Source organism: Siphateles boraxobius, unplaced genomic scaffold (genome assembly GCF_051911475.1).
Source record: "Siphateles boraxobius isolate OS27281-9 unplaced genomic scaffold, OSU_SipBor_1 16, whole genome shotgun sequence".
NCBI lineage: Eukaryota > Metazoa > Chordata > Actinopteri > Cypriniformes > Leuciscidae > Siphateles > Siphateles boraxobius.
The window spans coordinates 19,086,920-19,100,875 of NW_027508766.1; the positions used below are offsets into that span (position 1 = coordinate 19,086,920).

Genomic DNA, 13,956 nt, shown 5'->3' on the forward strand with positions numbered 1-13,956 from the left:
AGGTCCTGTTCTTAACATCATTAATTCGTCTTTGTCTCTAGGATATGTACCAAAAACCTTTAAGCTGGCTATGATTAAAAAAAAAACGCAACTTGATCCTACAGAATTAGTCAATTACAGGCGGATCTCAAATCTACCTTTTCTGTCAAAGATACTAGAAAAGGCAGTATCCTCACAACTGTGTTCCTTTCTTGAAAGAAGTGGTATCTGCGAGGATTTCCAGTCAGGATTTAGACCGCACCATAGCACTGAGACAGCTCTCATTAGAGTCACAAATGATTTGCTCTTATCATCCGATCGTGGTTGTATCTCTCTATTAGTGTAACTTGGTCTTAGTGCTGCATTTGACACCATTGACCACAACATTCTCTTAAATAGACTAGAAAACTATGTTGGCATTAGTGGAATTGCATTAGCATGGTTTAAATCATATTTATCTGACGGCTATCAGTTTGTAGCAGTAAATGAAGAGATGTCTTATCAGTTATCACAGCAATGGACCAACTTGGTTTCCCCAAAGAACCTTTCATTGAGCAGATTTTAAAAGAAACATTTTTCTCTTAGTATGAAAGAATATTTTAATAATCTCAATATACTTTTACATAATAAAGAACTTCTGTAGTAAAGGCTCCAAATATCAAAGTATACCCACGATTACCAGACATCCTGCTGCAGTGAAATTAGATAACATTCTCCGGCAGAATTAAGCTCTAAAACAGTTTAACCTTCTGATCAGATAGCATGGTCACAATTAAAACAAAAATCACAAACCAAACCACACAACAATCATGAATTGAGAGTCATCCAGATCATCAGCTTGTCAAAGCATTAAAATGCAATACAGTTACCATAGGTGCAGTTACAACACAGACGGAGAACTAGAAGAATCTCCATGACAAACTTCCACTGATCCTGCAGTCTTCTCTAAATGCTCTCTCACTACTTCCTTCTCATTCTGCAGCCCCTTTTATCCATCCCTCACAAACATGGCAAAGACAGAAAGAGAGAGAGAGACTCATACACTCCTGCTCTCCCACACTCCAAAACACTCAGAATGAGCAAGCACGCACTCTTCCTCACACACACACACACACACGCACACACTTGAGTTGTAAGATGCTCCATACACAAGTAGAAAGATGCAGAGCTAAACTCATTCTTAAGAGACACTGCTCACAGCTCACTTACACATACATGACAATTCACTCTCGCAATGAACCATTAATCAACATATCAAATCACATACAAACAGATTCAGGCTTTCACATACTGTAAATACAGTTCGCACATGCATGTCATACACACATCACAGATCAATAGATACGCTCTTACCCTCCATGGTGGTGCAGTCCTTGGATTCTTTTGGACCTTTAACTTTCAGATTCTGTCAACAGAAAAGATCCCTACTATAAGCACACACCAACACAAGTGCACATATATACAGAGCTCGCGTCTGGCTCAGAAAGCAGAATGTGACGTATACATCCTGAATGGAATAATGAAGAGAAATGTGATGCAGAAGGCTGCCTGTGTATGTATGAGTACAATAAATGCATCAAGCTGAGGATGATAGCTAGATGTGATGTGAACATGCCACCACAATGTTGTGGGCCTGTTGCTATGCAGTTGCTAGATCAAAGGAGTCAAGCCCCAATTGTATTTTGGGGTCTTAAGATATGGAAAGGCTTTTCCAATTTAAGTTTATGTAATTTAGCCTGTTTCCATGTGTCAAACTCTGTTTAATGCATCAAAGCAAAATCTAGATGAAAACTAGATGTTTTAATACTTTGCATTTTTAATTCTTAGGGTTAAGTGTTTGTTCAAATGATCATTTTAGTAATTCCCAAAGATTTCGCACTCACACCTAAAGTGTGTGCACTACTCACATAAAGCAGCCTCTCAAACAGCTTGAGAGTACAAAAAGTTCTTTTTCATGGCTTATGGCACTTAAACTGTCAAATACATACCAAATTGCAAAAATGCCCATCTTGCAGAGTATTCGGGTAAATACAGTGAGATTTGGAACGCAAATAGTTGAGAGAAAACGCATGTTGTGTAACAGTATATTGGATCTGTGTACTTAAAGTCACAGCAGCCTGATAAACCTTTTGCTGTCTGTCATGTTAATCAAATAACAAAAGACAAACAAAATCACTTGCTGCACTTGAAAAAAAATAACTTTTGTAGCTTTAATTGAAAGCATTAATCTGTATTTCATTTCTACAATGAAGACTATCCAGTGTTATTTTATATTTGATTACTTTAATTTCTGTATTATTTTTTACCTGAATAATACAGTTAGACCCACCTGAAAAACTTAAAGCCATGTTTATTTAATTTGTCTATTTAATTCTATTGTATTTATTTGTGCTATCGTTTGCAATTTGTTTATTTGTTCTTATTTTATCACTGACTGTTTACTTTTCTTTTTTTTGAATTTAGTTCAACGATTCAAATAAAGCCTATGTGTAAACGATTGCAATACAATGACCCAAATTATCAAAAAATGATAACAAAATCAATAAATTATCTGTATGGCGGTATATGAGGCAGTTTTCCCTGTGGTATTGGAAAATGGTAAGAAATATCGATCATTATCAAGGTATCGTTTCGAAGTTGGAAATTCCAGTATCGTGACAACACTAGTGCTGGATGGTCGGAGGTAGATGACCTCACCTCAGAGATCTTCTGAAATTGGATGTTGGCCTGGCTGCATTTCTCTGCTGTCTCCACTGCGACTTTATAGTTGTCCACAAAAGCTTTGTACACACCGAGCTGACTGGCCTGAAAAATAAGCAGAGGAAAAAAGGTGGTAAACGCAGTACAGACCCACACACAAAAGGGCTTTTCACACTGTGCTTAACCATGGCTTATTGTCATTCTAAACACCGTTTTTAACCCCGGGTAAAGGAAAATTTCACATTTGTAATTTAGAAGCAGGGTTAGTACCGCGTGTTTTCTTTCCTTAAAAGGTAACTGAATTTGTGATGTGATTAATTAATTGTACGCAATAAGATGAGGATATTTTTTTTTTATCATTTAAAACTTTTCACAGACCAATATATATATTACATTCTTTTGAATAGACTTAAAGCAACGATAGTGAAGGTCGAGAGAGGACAGGTCTGAACTATTTTGAACTATCTCGACTGTTCTGTTTTATTTAAACCTTCGTTTTGTATTTGTTTATTTATGTATTAAAAGTCTTTAAACATTACCCAGTTCCCACCTCCTACTTCCCACAACAACATCCTGCTTTTTTTTGTTTTTTGTTTCTAACCTGTAGCACTTTGAGATCTTTTGATGAAAAGTGCATTATAAATAAAATGTATTAATATTATTTAGTCATATCGATCACAAGTTCAGAATGGAGTACCGCAAGGCTCAGTTCTAGGACCATCGCTTTTTACCCTGTACATGCTACCCTTGGGAGATGCCATTAGGAAGCATGGCATTAGTTATCACTGTTATGCTGATGATACTCTATCTATAAATAGATCTATATTTCTCCATGCCCCAACTAAAATAACCAATTCACAATATTAACGAAATGCATGCATTAACTAGTTACTAGTTACATCCTACTGCTTAATAAAAAATTTTTAAAAAGTGTTTCCAATTATTGAACAAAAAACCTTGGCACGTAGTAACCTAGAATACTGTTTAACACTTGATGGCTGCTCTGTCAAGTCTTCTTCGTCAGTTAGGAACCTGGGTGTGCTCTCTGCTACCAATCTTTCATTTGAAATCCACGTTTCTAGCATCTGTAAAACCGCCTTCTTCCATCTTAAAAATCGATCTAAATTACGACATATACTTTCAATGGCAAATGCGGAACAGTTAGTTCATGCATTCATGACCCCAAGGCTAGATTATTGTAATGCTCTACTGGGTGGTTGCCCTGCACCCTTAATAAACAAACTTCAGCTGGTCCGAAACACAGGATCAAGAGTTCTTACTACGCATGATGTAGTCAGCCAGATCCTGGCCATATCCGGATCAGAAGGTGAACCTGCGCCTAGACACAAACACAAATCATCCCTGAAGTGTCAGCAGAAATTGTGTCAACTAGACTCTCTCCTATGAAGGCCTCATCAACATGACAGCCATCGGCACTTATCCTCAACAAACCTGTCTCCATACCAGCATGATGACTCCAACCTTCAACCAGATGGAAATGGATAATATTCTGAATGTTCTGATCCAGTCTGACTTCTGACCTGTAAGGCAGTCTGAACCACAATCATACACAGTTCATTTTGTTGGCCAGAGGAGTACTGAGCCTGGTTTCTCCCAAGGTTTTTTCTCCAATCTGTCACCTGATGGAGTTTTGGTTCCTTGCCAATCTCGCCTGGTGTCGCCTTTGCCTTTTGGCTTGCTTAGTTGGGGACACTTATTATTCACCAATATTATTGATCTGCCTACATTGACACCATTATAAGAGAACTGAACCGAGCTGGACGATGACATCACGGTTTTCTCCTAAGCGGCTGTATAGATAAATGGACTAAATTAATAACTTATTTACAACAAAAATGAACCATCACATAACTTACTTAAGCTGGACTATGACACTATTTTCTTCTAGATCTGCTATACAGCCGAAACAGACTTTGTTGCATTATCACTGTAAAGCTGCTTTGAAACAATCTGTATTGTAAAAAGCTATAAATATAAATAAAGATGACTTTACTTTATTTAACAATTGAGACATTGTAAAGTGTTACCAAAAATAATTCTGTAATGCTATTTGGCCTTTTTTCAAAACTAACGAAACGTTAAAAAAAATTAATTATGAAAGGTGGTAAACACAGGTCTGGTAAGTCCGTGCAATTTTTTAAATCAGAAACATACATTCTTAAATAAAGGGAACACTAATATTACATACAGTTCACCGTGAATATGACATAAATGGTTTGCAAGGTTTGTGGAATTAAATGTTTAACTGTGGAATTAAATACACTGGACATGGCGATATATTGGTTGACCACTATTTCAGATTTAAAAAAGCAAAAAGATCTAAAGCACTGTCATTCAAACTCTGCCTTGATCTCTGCTCTCTCTTTTATTCTTCCTATTGTCTTTCATGATCCATGACTTCTGTAAAGTTATGGATTGCTGTATATTTGTGCCATGAGTTAAGAACTGCATGATGTGAGCCTGTGTTCTCAATCTCCATCCCAGCATGCTCCTCTCTCCCACTGCTCGGGAGAAGTCTGAAACACAACACATCACACAGACGTGCCATCGTCGCCAAGCAACCCTGCATCAAGCACTGTGACTTTTCATCAAGTGAAATACAGACAAGAGCTGATACGCGCATACATGTCACCAAGACGCAAAAAGAGGAACATTTGTTGTGAAGAGAGAAGCATTTGTGGGAAGAGATGGCCAGAGAGAGTGAGTAACAGAGAAAGAAAGAGAAAGGGTGACTAATAGAGAGAAACTCTGCCTCAAATCCACTACATCTGAATTTGCTCATCCTAAACCATTCCTTCTGTTCAAAAACAAAACTTTTTTCCTCTAGTCTCTTTTATGCTTAGTCTTCCGTGCTTCTTTTCCTCTTCGCTGAGTTTCCAGAGCAATAGCGAGCCTCTAATTACTCCATCTGCTAACTGAACCACTGTCAAAAAGTTTTTCTAATCACACACAAGTGTGTGTGTATGTGTGTGTATGTGTGTGTGTGTGTGTGTGTGCGCGTGCGTGCGTGCGTGTGTGTGTGTGGAAAACTTAGAAGAATCATGTGTCATTGAAAATAAAAGTCCTGCCAACCCGCCAAATGCAGGTGAAAATGTATATGCGTAATGCATATCAATACACTATTCAATTTGGCGGGTTATGATTCATAAATTAAAGTTCTATCACTTTGCATGGCATTGCAATTACAGCCCTTCCCCTAAAAGTAGCCTCAAACATTAGCAGAACAATGCATAAAGAGGTTCGCACACTGAGAGAAACGCAGCGCAGAGCCACATCTTTAAAATTGAAACACGTTGTTGTTTTTTTACCGTACGCACATATAAGTACGTAGCTTACCGACTACGCCACAGGAGATTGTGTATTACCGTACGTTCACACCGCCGCCGACTTGAGCGGCAAAGAAGCTCTGGACGCCCTGTCAAGGACGCTTGTCAAAAAGTAGGGGGAGGCTTGTTGACGCTTTGGTCGCTCTGATGTAGCAGGGAGAAGATAAGTGTCACAACATGAAATGTCATATGAGATTGGTGTTTTTGCATTCCACTTCACTGCTTTTCTATTTAACTATGTAAACACGCGCTAGACTGTGTGCTCGAGCTTTGTGTCTTTTGCTGTGTCTCGCGCATGTTTTAAAAAATGCGTCAGTCAAGTTAAAATAAGTTCAACTTTAAGAACAAAAATGTAAACTATCCCAGCTATTTTATCCCATGCCTCGTTCTTTTGTAACTGGTCCCTATAAGCAAACAACGTCATATCATAAATGATAGGAAACCCAGCAACGGCGATTATTAGCTTCTCCTCCATTTTATCTGAACTAATGTTTGGGTAGGAACGAACGTTTACATCGTGTGTTTCTCCGGAATCAGCCAGCGCGGAGGACGTCTATATTCCGATTGGTTGTTGGCTTTTGCCGCTGCTTGCCGCTGAACCGCATCATAGCTCATTACCATAAAGTTAAAGGGTAACTAAACACTAAAACAACTTTTTTTAGTTAATTATCTGTAAGAATGGAGCTTCATAAATGCTGTTCATTGATTCGAGTACATTTTTTGACATTTGGGTATAAAGTGTTTTAATTTTCAAATATATGGTGTAAAAACGTCTGAGTGCTGCCCTCTTCAGGTTAAACGGAAAGCTCCTGCAGTACGGGTACTCTCTGACGTAGAATACTCTCTGACGTCACTCGGTCACGCCCTTGGTGCGAGCTCACCACGCCCTTGGCAGCCCCTGGTATAAAAGCATCTGGTTCCGTCAAAACTACTGTAGTGAGTCAGGAGTTGGAATTACAAGTATTGAAAACGATCAGGATAGATACTGTATATATTAGCATCTAGTTAGCATAGCATTTATATAGTTATTTAGATTATTTCGTGTAACCTAGGTAGTTAATCTCGCCTATCGCTCCAGTGTGCAACCTGCATTTTACGTGGGATTGCTTCTCCAACGCAATGGAGGTGGAAATGGGCTTCTCCACACAGCTCGCGCTGCCAAACGCTACTCTTCATACCTGCATGAACTCCACCTCTGCAGCGGCATCATGATGTGAGTGAGCATATATTTTTAATCACAATTTATGTTCCTTCTTATTAGGCTAAAGTTAATCCTCTGGGGCCAGTTGCACCAACAGGGCTTACGCCTGGTCTTAAGGTAAGTAGGTCTTAACTCAGCATTCTAAGTCCGACCTAATAGTTACGACTGTTGCACCATCCAGGCTTAAGTCCTCTTCTCGCTAAGACCGGGCGTAAATCTTACGCCTAGTCAGTAGCAGGCGTAAAGTCAAAATCTAGGCATATACTAGCGTTAATAGGCCTATCCGTTTTCCGACAGATAATGTTTCTATAGTAACCACTAAAAGCAAGTGATTGTTCCTTGAATCGTTAAAATGATTTGTTAAAAACGGTCAAAAAATCTTCCTGTCTGTTGCATGGAGACTCTGCTACAGTTTCATTTTGAAATTCTCGTCAGCAAAATAAAGGGGAAAAAAACAATATTCACAATTGTGTCTAAAAAGTAACTCACAATGTTAACTCATTGTTAATTTAACTGTTGTATAAAATAAATATCACATTTGCACTTGTGCACATGAAAACGGCCCTTTTAATAACATATGATATAAGTATAAGACAAAAAAACTTATTTTGGGACATACCTATAACTGCAGTGACACATCACGCAGTGAAAACAAGCACGAGAGACAAATGTGATGTCAGCTCGCAGTGCCTCGTCCATAGTTAAAACAATGATTACAATATCATCATAGACGATACATTACGCACACTCCTAAGCACATAAAGAATGAACTTACAATTGAACTGACATTTATTACCAACGTTCTTCTACCTCACCTCTCGCGTGCAGGAGACAGACGTAATGCTGCCGCGAATGAAGCGAATTGTCACGTGCTGAATGTACAGCTCTATTAACTGAATACTATTTTAACCCCTTAACTGTCACATTAAAAATGAAAGTTTCAATTATTAACTGAAAGTCCTTTCCTTTTTCTTGATCCTCCATTGATATGGCTACAAGTTAACCAAACAGCGGAAGATAGTTTACAACGTAACCCCAGCAACGCATGCTGCTAGGCAACCGTGGCCATTCACAGGAACGCGCATTGCTAAAACCAGGCGTAGTTAAGCCTAGGCTTAAGTTTGGTTGGTGCAACCGACGTTAGGTCAACTCTAAAGACTGGTCTTAACTAAGACCTACTTAGCAGTTAGGACCAGGCTTAGTAAAGCCCTGTTGGTGCAACTGGCTCCTGGTGTCGACAAACGCGCCGGCGCGATTTGCTGATTATTTTTTTCACATAGCAGCAAAATATATTGAACGTAATAGTAATAATAATCCTAGAAAAAATTACCTCAAAATGACTGAATATAAGAATAATCGGATGCCGATCGCGATGCGGGAGTCAAGACCGCAGTTTGAGCTGGTGTCCACAGACAATTCACCCTCCTCCACTTCAGGTGAAGGTGGGGGAGAAAAGTTCTCGACTTCAAATGACCGCTCTGTTGCAAAGCTACTTGCGTCACTCCATTTTAGCAAGTTTGACAGCAGCTGTCACTGTGGCTCTCAGGTGCACGCCCCCCTGCTCAGCCCCGCCCTCGGTTCGTCGCCTCTATCTCCGCTGGGCTCTGCCCACTTTTCCAGCATTTTTCAAATATTGCCAGTGGGTGGAGTCAGGCTTTGACCAGGGGTTTAGTTACCCTTTACTACTTTCAACTTTCTGATTGACACTCAAGACGCTCAAAACGCCCAAAACGCGACACCGATGGATTTGACGCTCCTTGCAGCTGAGAGAAGCCAGCTTCCATTGAAAATGAATGACTTCCGGTAGCTTTGGAAGCTCAAGTCGGCGGCGGTGTGAACGTACAGTTATGCACTTTTCAGTAACAGGTTTGTTTTTGTGGCTTGAATAAATATTTTTCTTCCCAAATACCTTTATTCAAACTCATTGACAGCAATTTGTTTATTCTTGAAGTAAACCTGTATTGTAATTAGATTCAGCATTTTGAACAGCCACACTGAACTTGAGAATGCGAGAACAGAGTGACGCGACCGGTGTGCGGTAAGCCTGCCTGTGAGATGTCTGAGGTGCGGACAGGCGCTTCCCGTCTGCTGTGCGACCGATCAACGGTCCGACAGAACCCTATAGGAGACAATTAAGAGGCTACTTTTTCCAACCTGTTCTCAAAAAATGCCCTAGTGTCTTTATAGCTGCGTGCAGGTAGACTCATGGCAATTATGAGAGAAGTCAAAGAGAATTTTGTTTGAATGGTATCCAGTAGTATGTTCCTGCACAACCGGAGGTTGCAGTTTCAGGACCCCAGTTTTAGGACCGCAGTTTCAGGACCCTAGCTTTTTGTGACAGCGCCACCTACGGAACTGGATGATATAGCGGTGGCAGCGGTTTCAGGACCGCAGTTCTAGGATCCAGGTGGTTTAGTTTGTACATAGTATCAAGATCCACCTATTATCTTAAGTCTTGTTAGAAAAAAATAATTATATATACATATATATATATATATATATATATATATATATATATTAACAAAGAAGATTATTGATTAGAAAAGCTCCTACAGCAGGTGGATTAGAGCAAGTAGCATCAAGCTACATGACACAATTTAAAATATTAATATTACACTTTTACTTAAAGCTCACTTTAAACCACCATCGATTATTTGTATGATATTCCGGTCGCGGTTTAAAATGGTTTTAAGTTTAAAAAAAAGATTTTGAAATATGTTATATAGCATTTTATATGCAGCTAATGGCTACACCTTGCTTAGCATTACTGTAAACATTCTTTATTCATATGAAAATATCGAAAATCACACACAAACCACATATACTCGAAATCGTGCATTTATTAGCTTCTTGTTTCAAGTGAAGAGATGTGTCTTAGCTTTGTTATCACGGAGGTCAGAATGAGGAAGTGTACACAGCAGCGCGTCATGCAGAAGGGCAAGGATGATGATTGACAGCTCTATAACGAATAAGAGAGTGCAGAGAACTGACGCAAATCAGGAAGAGGAGAGATAGATCCATAGGCATATCTCACTGTGTTCGCTGGTTGAGCTTCAGATCGCATAATTTAGTGGAATATGAAAATCATTATTTCTCCAAATATGTGCACCATGGACTAAGAGCCCTGGTGGATGCTGTATGTATGTGAACACAAATAAACCGGAGAAGACGTGAATGACTGGTTTATGAGTGATGATTTCTTTTCAAAATAAAGAACGTTACAGATTAATAATTTTGCACTCCTGTCATAAATTAAGAAATTAATGTCACTGCAAACTAGTTTAATCATAAACAGTGGTCAACTATCGAAACTGGAGTTTTAAATATTTCTAATGATGCTCAGTTTGTCCAGATCAAATAAGTAAGAGTGTGATGTTTTAACGAATAATGAATGTTGAACAATAATCTGGGGCCGTCTGTGATCTTTGCCACGAAAGGGGTTAAATAATGAGTGTTTTCGGTGATCCAGTTCGGTAGGTGGCACTGTAACAGAAAACTAGGGTCCTGAAACTGCAGTCCTAAAACTGGGGTCCTGAAACTGCAACCTCCGGTTGTGCAGGAATACCCTTCTCATGGTATATGCAAACAGTGATTGTGACTGCTGTAAAGGAAATCATTATAATGATTCCGAATCAGATTTAATAATAAATATATTTTAATCTAAGCTGTGGCTTAGATAATCTGGTTTATTTCTGATATTTTTGTTTTGGCTATTAGAAGTTCTGAATGGCTGGTAACTTAAAAATTCAGTAGCCAAATTGGATGGTGAGTGGAAAAGTTAATATCAAACCCTGGTCATAACCTCCAGCCATCTGCTTTTTGATTCAGGAGATAAATTAATTGTAGCTTGTAATGATGAGCAGTAATGCATGCTGGGTAGTGCCAAATAAAATCCATTCAGAGTGGAACAATGAATTTAACAGCACAAGATAACTAAATACATTTACACTGTATTCTGTTATTGATTTAAAATTTAATAGCATCATGAATGTGCTTTTTTCAATAGTTCAGTACAAGCAGTTTCACTATATATATATATATATATATATATATATATATATATATATATTTTTTTTTTTTTTTTTTTATGGTACTAATTAATATAATTGAACAATGTATTTTCATTTAATAATAGCCTAAACAGTGGGGAAAAGCCTTTTTTTATGCAAACAAAATGTTCTGCTTTTCGTAAAATAAAGAAAAAAAATATGATGCACGTTCTGTCGTCTCTCTCAGTGTGAAGTTCATTCTGAAACGCGACAGAAAATTAACTCAGCAAATACTTGAGAGATATGTTTTTAGAAAGCTTGAAGTGTCTTTTTTTAATGATGTAAATCATATCAAAAACAAACATTCTCTGTTTAAGTTATCCATATGAAAGCAACGAGATGTACAGTTTCTCAAGCACGTCCTCATTAGCCTATCTCTAATGTGACCACACCCACGCGCACAAGAGCGATTCACATGCAAATAGTCCACATGAAGAAACGCAAACCTTTAAACAACCTCATTACCTCAAAACGTCATCATTCCTCTGCTTTTCATCAAGTTTGGAAGACACACTTTGAGTTTACACTGGATTTACCTCAGAAGAAGAATGCAATTTGAAGATAGGATTTTTAAGGTAAGAAATGCATTATCACTTAATAATTAGCGTGTTATTGTTGCATAAACTTCACATTGTACTAGTTGAACTGGTGTCAGACTAAGATGTATGAGATCGACGGAAACGTTGAAATATGAACAATAGACAGGTAGGCAACCTTTCAATGCTAAATAAATATACATGTACAACATGAGGATATTTTAATCTTGATAATATAAAACACAGCATGATATAAAAGTTGGCTAGTATGAGTGTTTACACTAACATGATGAATATTATAATGTTTAGACCTGTGTTTACTGTTAAATACTGTTTGTGGATATCTGTTCAAACATAGATGTTTGTAACAATAATGTAAAGCATTGTAAGTCTATCATATGTTTATTTGTTTCTCTGGTGTAGTGTACTGAAGTGTTTCTTTTTATTGATTTATTGTTATAGGCCGCCTGCATATCTGTAAATACAAATTATTATTATTTTATGCAGCCCTACAAGTATATAAGGCACAACAAATCTAGTGTTAATAATATACACTCACCTAAAGGATTATTAGGAACACCATACTAATACTTTGTTTGATCCCCTTTCTCCTTCAGAACTGCCTTAATTCTACGTGGCATTGATTCAACAAGGTGCTGAAAGCATTCTTTAGAAAATTTTGGCCCATATTGATAGGATAGCATCTTGCAGTTGATGGAGATTTGTGGGATGCACATCCAGGGCACGAAGCTCCCGCTCCACCACATCCCAAAGATGCTCTATTGGGTTGAGATCTGTGGGGGCCATTTTAGTACAGTGAACTCATTGTCATGTTCTAGAAACCATTTTTGAAATGATTCGAGCTTTGTGACATGGTGTATTATCCTGCTGGAAGTAGCCATCCCAGGATTGGTACATGGTGGCCATAAAGGGATGGACATGGTCAGAAACAATGCTCAGGTAGGCCGTGGCATTTAAACGATGCCCAATTGGCACTAAGGGGCCTAAAGTGTGCCAAGAAAATATCCCCCACACATTACACCACCACCACCAGCCTGCACAGTGGCAACAAGGCATGATGGATCCATGTTCTCATTCTGTTTACGCCAAATTCTGACTCTACCATCTGAATGTCTCAACAGAAATCGAGACTCATCAGACCGGGCAACATTTTTTTCAGTCTTCAACTGTCCAATTTTGGTGAGCTCTTACAAATTGTAGCCTCTTTTTCCTATTTATAGTGGAGATGAGTGGTACCCGGTGGGGTCTTCTGCTGTTGTAGCCCATCCGCCTCAAGGTTGTGCATGTTATGGCTTCACAAATGCTTTGCTGCATACCTGGGTTGTAACAAGTGGTTATTTCAGTCAAAGTTGCTCTTCTATCAGCTTGAATCAGTCGACCCATTCTCCTCTGAACTCTAGCATCAACAAGGCATTTTCACCCACAGGACTGCCGCATACTGGATGTTTTTCCCTTTTCACACCATTCTTTGTAAACCCCAGAAATGGCTGTGCATGAAAATCACAGTAACTGAGCAGATTGTGAAATACTCAGACTGGCCCGTCTGGCACCAACAACCATGCCACGCTCAAAATTGCTTACATCACCTTTCTTTCCCATTCTGACATTCAGTTTGGAGTTCAGGAGATTGCCTTGACCAGGACCACATGCCTAAATGCATTGAAGCAAGCCATGTGATTGGTTGATTAGATAATTGCATTAATGAGAAATTGAACAAGTGTTCCTAATAATCTTTTAGGTGAGAGTATATATATTTTTGTGAATATTAAATCGCTATTTTAACCCTCTGGGTTCCAGAAAAGTGCCGGCAGGTTTTGCTGTTTTTTTCCAAATATCAGCAACATAGACTTAAAATACTCCGTCATTTTTGGTCATATAAATAAAATCAATACATGATTATAAACTATAGAGGGTCTTCTTTTTTTGTGTACACTCACATTAGCATCAAAACCGTGTGCTTTTGTAAAATAAAGAAAATAAACAGGGTGTGCTCTCTGCCTCTCTGTCTTCGTTAACTTTTTTTCTGGAGCAGTCTCTAAACTTAAACAAAGCTCAGCGAAAACTATTCACACAAGCATGAGCAATATATATTTATAATCATTTAAGTTCGTACTTTTAAAATA

General features: G+C 38.4%; 1 protein-coding gene across 5 annotated transcripts in view; it reads right to left on the reverse strand.

Annotated features, from left to right (window-relative positions):
• Positions 1-13,956, reverse strand: part of abr (ABR activator of RhoGEF and GTPase) — a 320,646-nt gene that overhangs the window by 139,797 nt on the left and 166,893 nt on the right. For all 5 annotated transcript variants that reach the window (XM_077231905.1, XM_077231903.1, XM_077231907.1 and 2 more), the window contains 2 exons: positions 2,677-2,784; positions 1,333-1,384 (listed from right to left, as the gene is read on the reverse strand). In XM_077231905.1, the coding sequence (XP_077088020.1) occupies positions 1,333-1,384; positions 2,677-2,784 (160 nt within the window). The remainder of the gene's footprint in view (positions 1-1,332; positions 1,385-2,676; positions 2,785-13,956) is intronic.